This window comes from Triticum dicoccoides, chromosome 2B (genome assembly GCF_002162155.2).
Source record: "Triticum dicoccoides isolate Atlit2015 ecotype Zavitan chromosome 2B, WEW_v2.0, whole genome shotgun sequence".
NCBI lineage: Eukaryota > Viridiplantae > Streptophyta > Magnoliopsida > Poales > Poaceae > Triticum > Triticum dicoccoides.
Window position 1 is genome coordinate 60,628,544 of NC_041383.1, and position 6,948 is coordinate 60,635,491.

At 45.4% G+C, this 6,948-nt stretch overlaps 1 protein-coding gene across 1 annotated transcript; it reads right to left on the bottom strand.

Annotated features, from left to right (window-relative positions):
• Positions 1-5,034: 5,034 nt before the first annotated feature.
• On the bottom strand, positions 5,035-6,842 carry LOC119360455 (sacsin-like). Its single transcript, XM_037626088.1, has 2 exons — positions 6,542-6,842; positions 5,035-5,111 (listed from the first exon to the last, which is right to left on the bottom strand). The coding sequence occupies exons 1-2, from the start codon at positions 6,840-6,842 to the stop codon at positions 5,035-5,037; spliced, it is 378 nt and encodes a 125-aa protein (XP_037481985.1).
• Positions 6,843-6,948: the final 106 nt, after the last annotated feature.

Here is a 6,948-nt window from a genome sequence, read left to right on the forward strand (position 1 = left end):
GGCTACGAGCCTATACGCACTAACCATCTACGTGGGAGTAGTTATGGGTATCCCGGCGTCGTGGTATCAGCCGAAGCACTTCAGACGTCAGCGACGGAGCGGCGCGCGCCGAATTGGACTGGAACGCCACTAGGCTAGGTCTGCTTTCGGCCGCCCACGCAACGTGCAGGTGTGCTCAGGGCGATGGGCCCAGACCCCTGCGCGCTTAGGTTTAGACCGGCGTGCTGGCCTCTCTGTTGTGCCTAGGTGGGGCTGCGACGTGTTGATCTTCCGAGGCCGGGCATGACCCAGAAAGTGTGTCCGGCCAAATGGGATCAAGCGTGTTGGGTTATGTGGTGCACCCCTGCAGGGAAGTTAATCTATTCGAATAGCCGTGATCTTCGGTAACAGGACGACTTGGAGTTGTACCTTGACCTTATGACAACTAGAACCGGATACTTAATAAAACACACCCTTCCAAGTTCCATAGACAACCCGGTGATCGCTTTTCCGCAGGGCGACGAGGAGAGGATCGCCGGGTAGGGTTATGCTATGCGATGCTGCTTGGAGATGCTACTTGGAGATGCTACTTGGAGGACTTCAATCTACTCTCTTCTACATGCTGCGAGGCGGAGGCTGCCAGAAGCGTAATCTTCGATAGGACTAGCTATCCCCCTCTTATTCTGGCATTCTGCAGTTCAGTCCACTGATATGGCCTCCTTACACATATAACCATGCATATGTAGTGTAGTTCCTTGCTTGCGAGTACTTTGGATGAGTACTCACGGTTGCTTTCTCCCCCCCTTTTTTTTCCCTTTCCTTTCTTTCTGGTTGTCGCAACCAGATGCTGGAGTCCAGGAGCCAGACGCCACCGTCGACGACGACTACTACCCCGGAGGTGCCTACTACTACGTGCACGACGACGACGACGACCAGGAGTAGTTTAGGAGGATCCCAGGCAGGAGGCCTGCGCCTCTTTTGATCGGTATCCCAGTTTGTGCTAGCCTTCTTAAGGCAAACTTGTTTAACTTATGTCTGTACTCAGATATTGTTGCTTCCGCTGACTCGTCTATGATCGAGCACTTGTATTCGAGCCCTCGAGGCCCCTGGCTTGTAATATGATGCTTGTATGACTTATTTTATTTGTAGAGTTGTGTTGTGATATCTTCCCGTGAGTCCCTGATCTTGATCGTACACATTTGCGTGCATGATTAGTGTACGGTCAAATCGGGGGCGTCACATTAGGCCTATCAGTAGCGCGGGCAGAAGCGCTACTGATAAGGTGCTATAGCTAATGCTTAGCAATAGCGCGCCTAGATGCACGCTACTGCTAAATTGACTTAGTAGTAACACTTCGTCAGAACAGCGCTACTGGTAATTAGTAGTAGCGCTTCTCCTTTCCCGCGCTAGTACTATTATTTAGTATTTTATTTCTTTTTTATTTCATGTTGTATTCATACACCTTTACACAAGTTTTCAGACAACAAGAATTTAGAGATTGTTTTTACATCATAATGAGTTATTACATCATGGGGTGAAAGAACCGTGGACTAGTTTCAAGTGGATGTCCATCCACTTGAAACTAATCCGCGGTTCTTTCACCCAATGATATAATAATATCATCATCATCATCATATCATTAACAACGTATCATCATAATACATCATTGTCATATAACACCTCCTCAAGATCATCGTTTTCATCAATGATATCGCATAGCAAATTGGTCACTAGTCGTAATCACAAGTACTCCTCATTATCAACTCTAACACATTACCACATAATAAACATATTGTACCTCATAGAACCTATTACATTCAATTAAGACCTACTACATTTTCTAAGGTAAAATACCAAAAAACAATATAGCCCCTGACTCTCCATTATGGAGAATGGAGATTAGCCTGTCTCCAATTCTTGCCTTTTGCTGAATGTTACTTCCAAGAACCTCCTTGCGAATGTCCATACATTTCTTCCATTCTTTGATGAACATGTGTTCACGGGTTTTAGAAATCCGATATGCACAGGTGAGCTCCGTAGATTTACCTGGCAGTATGTTCAGAACTGAGAGGCGGCCATGCAGAGACATCAGATGAGGCACACAATCCATCAGGAGTTTCTGTTGAAAAACATAATAATAACTTCATAGTTAGCAATGATGTACTAGTTTTAGAAGTATGAAAAAGATGCACGGATGTCGTAATAGTAAAAAATCTTACCAGGGTATCTCCAGAGAAGTTACCGTGGTTCAACACATGCACTAGTGGCACGTATTCAGCATAGTTTGGAGGAGTTCGATAATACTTATTGTAATTCTCAAGAAGAGTACAAAATGCGATCAGATGATTTTTCTCCTTATACGTTAATTCGGTGCCATCGGTGTAGTGGGTTTTATCTACCATCTTCCGCACAGTCTTTGAAGAATCCAAATTAGCTGTCAATGGAAATAAGCTATCAACTATTTTGAAATAAACAATATAAATTAGTTAATAACTATGTTTGAGAAACTCACATAGCGGTACAATCGGAAGCGTATCAACAAGGACCCAAATGTCCATATTGTTTTGCTCGATGTCAGGATCACCAAGATCCATGGTGACAATCATACCCTCATAAAACCATACATTTTGCAAAGTGCTTCCCAATTTTGGCAACCAAAATGGGTTACGCTCTGAGCATTGCACAGATTTACTTCAAAATCCATATCATGATGGGTCCTTAGGTGTATTTTCTTTGTTTCGAAATTTTCATGGTCTTCAAAACCCATCCTCTCCAAGACATAGCGTCTTACATGGCATGGGATAAGCTAGTCGAATTGTAAAATATGAAAATTAGACATTGAAATAGTTGAAGTCATGCTTAATTACGAAAAAAACACTTGTCTTTGTTGCGTACCGTTCCACAATCGAAGGTCTCCTCGAGCTTAATGCTGAAGCGTCGATCTTCGTCCAGCTGCACGAACATGTCGCTCATACCTCGATCATCGTGGCACTAGCTACACCCCCCCGGGAGACTGTCGTTGTCCGAGTACGACATTTCCTATGTTCATAGTTCAAAGATTAAACTTGTACATGTTCTAGCACAAGTCATGCCAGAATTCACGAAAAAATCCGACATGACCTTTGCTAAAAAAGGACATATCGAGCGCCTGAAATTTGCCGGAACAGAAATTAATCAACACTCCGGCAAAACATAGGCCACTCGTAGATGTAAACTGAACATGAACGGCCACTTGGGCAACCACATATCCTATTTGAGCAACAACACAAGATATACAAGAATATTTCACTGGTCTCACCTCGATGTCGGAGGGGGTCGGTGACTGGGACGACGGCGGGGATTTCGGAGGGGGTCGGTGACGGGGACGACGGTGGTCACCTAAAACCATATAAGTTATCACTAATACATCCCGAATAATTGCTTAAACTAAAAAATAACAACAAATATGACATGTTCAACTAGTTTTATTAATTGAACTAGTTCTTACTAAATATAAACTTACTATAAATAGAAAAAAACTAGTTCTTTCTAAAAATAAAGTAGTTCAACTAGTTATATTAATTATCTTACTAAAAATACATTAATTCTATTAATTCAACTAGTTCAACTAGTTTATTAGTTTACTTACTAAACTAGTTCAACTACAACAAAAGTAGTTCCACTACAACTACTATTAATCATACTGCCTAGTTAACTAGTACCATCACTACTAGTAATTAACATCTACTACTACTAAAAATCTAGTACTAACTAAGCAACATCTAGTACTAGCTATGAACCCTAAATTAACATCTACAACTACTAAATCTAGTACTAACTAGTGGCAGGGGGTGGGGGCGATGGAGAGGTAGCTAGGGGCGGCGAGGTCGAGGGCGGTGGGAGGAGGGCTGCCGGCGGAGGAGGGAGAAGGGGCGGCCGCAGGCGGAGGGAGGAGGGCAGCGGCGGAGGAGGGAGGGGCGGCCGCAAGCCGAGGGAGGATGTGCGAGGAGGAGGGAGGAGGGACGGAAGGAGGGGAGTACCTCGGCGGCAGATGGACGAAGGCGGCGGCAGTGGCGACGCACGACGACGGTTATCGGCACGGGGGCGAGAGTGAGAGTGTAAGTGAGGGCCGGTCGTGCGAGTGGGGATAAGGTAGGGATAGTTGTAGCACGTTTGCCAAAACGTGCTACAGCTAATCTGAATAATAGTAGCACTTTGCATATAAACCGCTACTGCTAAGTGTAACTATAAAAAAAATACGTCAATGCAAAAATACATTGGCCATCACTGATCTTTTTGTGTACAATCTGAATTGTCAATATGGGTCCTCTCCGGTAGGAACCGGAGAGGACTCATATTGCGGCCACAAATTTTACACATAGAGTTCAGTGAAGACCAACTGGTTGTGGTAGTTTCAGAAATAACATATTTAAGGTGGTAAACACCCTGTTCACGGAGCGAGGTGGGACTAAACTTGTGGGCTGATCTTAGCAGTAGCGGTTTTCCTAGAAGCGCGCTGCTACTAACTTCTATAGAAGTGGCGCTGTTCAATATAGTGCGCTATTGCTATAACTAGCGGGGGCGAGGTCATGGCAATTATAGCAGTAGCGCGGTTTGTGGTGGACGCGCTACTGCTATTTTCCTGTCAGCAGCGCGTTTCGATAACACGCGCTGCTGCTAAATAGTAGTAGCGTGGTATTTTGGGGAGCGCTGCTGGTAAGATTCTGTGTATAGGCTTTTCCCTAGTAGTGAAGGTGAATCAATTGATCTGGAGCAGTGAAGAGGATGGGTGGGGTGGGGTGCTTACTTGGGGCCGGTGCAGCCCATGGTGGTGCCGAGGCCTCCATTGAGCTTGAGCACCATGAGCTTGTCGAGCAAAATGATTAACAAGTGCGGAACTCAAACTGATCCTATCTTGCTAAGCATATTGGTACATTCCCTTACAAATTATCAGTGATCATGCACATCGACCACATTGCCACGAGAAAATGAACACGCACAGGTTCAATTCCGATTCCAGTAGTCGGGAAGCTCAGATTGTAATTGGCAGCTCGGAGCAGATCTCGGCGGGGGCGACTACTGAGGGAGAGAGAGGGGGGACAGGGAGGGCGCATACCCGAAGCGGCCGGTCTTCCAGACCTGGGAGGCCTTCTCACTACTAGGGAAAAGCCTAGCAGCAGCGCGGGTTTTGGGCCTATTAGCAACGCGGGGGCCGGCACTCCTAATAAGGCGCTACAGCTAACTTATAGCAGTAGCACGGGTGCCACCCGCGCTACTACTACGTCCTTTAGTAGTAGCGTGGGTAAAAACCCGCGCTACTACTACCAGCGCGGGTTTTTTTTTATTTTTTTCAAAAAAATATTTCAAATTTTTCCCTATTTTTCAAATTTCTGAATTATTTTAACCTCAAATCTCTAATCACCCCTCATCGCTGCTCAATTTAATTCTAATCACCCCTCATCATTCCAAATCATTTAACTTCCCGAACGGTCACCCATCCTCTCACTACTCCAGCCTGAGCATGCTTAACTTCCGGGTTCTATTCTCCCTCGTTTCCAAGTCTGCACTTGTTGTTTTCCTGACAATACTAAGATGTCAATCCTATTAACCTCAGGAATTTAGCTTGAGCATGAAGTCACACATTTCACTATGAGTTTGAAACTATTGTTCTAAAAAGTTAGTAACATAATATTTCTTGAATAATTAGTTTGACCACAGTTTGGCCATAGTTTGACTAGATTTGACCAAAATTCAAAAAATCTAAAATAATTATTTAGTAACACTAATATTCTAGAATAATTAGTTTGACCATTGTTTGACCACAATTTGACTCCAGATCTTTTTGACCACAATTTGACCATTGTTTGACCACAATTTGAAATTTTTTCGATTTTTTTGCCTCCAGATCTTAAAAGCCCCGTAACTTTTTTTCTTTTAGGTTTCTGAGGATTTTGAAAATGATTAACGGGGTTCCCCTGGTTAAATTTGGATGTAACTTTTCGAGTAGATGATTTTTCATATAAAAAACTTTTTCATCCGAGTTAGTATGCAAAAGTTATGCCCATTTTTACAAATTCTCGAGAGATTTTGCAAATAAAGTCGAAATTCATATTTGCAAATTTTCCCAACAACTAGACCACATATCACATGGGAAACTTATTTTCTTTTATTTTTTTGACATTATCATCAGTTTCTTTTATTTTTTTTAAAACTGAAAAGGCGATCCACAGGGTGGGGAGGGTGGTAGAGTTTGAAAATGGGACCTTTACTAGCATCGCGGTTTTTTACCCCCACGCTACTACTATGGCACCACTTAGTAGTAGCGAGGGCTAAAAACCAACGCTACTGCTATCAAACTTAGTAGTAGCGAGGTTTTAAAAACCCGCGCTACTACTATGGCATGTCCCGGGGGGCACGGTAGAGACCGCTTAGTAGTAGCGAGGGTTAAAAACCCGCGCTGCTGCTATCAACTTAGTAGTAGCGAGGTTTAAAAACCTGCGCTACTGGTAAGTAGTAGTAGCGAGGGTTTTTAACCCTCACTACTAGTAACTTTCTGTGTATAGGCTTTTCCCTAGTAGTGTCTTGCTGTCGACGATGCGGGAGATGCTGGCGAAGTCGTCGTCGGTGAAGGCAGCGTCGTTGTGGGCGAGCAGGGCGGGCCCCTGCCACTGCGCGAGGGCCGGGGCGAGCAGCGAGCAGGCCCCGTGGGCGCGGCGGTCGAGGCAGAGGCGAACCCGCGAGGCCCCGGCGTTGTCGGCGTTCTGCATGAGCTCCCGCAATGCGGTGGTGCCCTCTGGGTAGTTGGCCAGCACCTCGCGGATGCGTCGCGTCAGGTCCACCCGCCGCCCGAAGTCCTCCACCAGCATCGTTCCGCCCGGATCCATGGCCGCCTCGGCGATCGTGTCGGGTGGGAGGGGGCTGGCTAGCGGGGCATTGGCATGCTAGGGTTTGGGGGGCGGGGTGGGGGTGGGAGGATTTGGTCTCTACGAC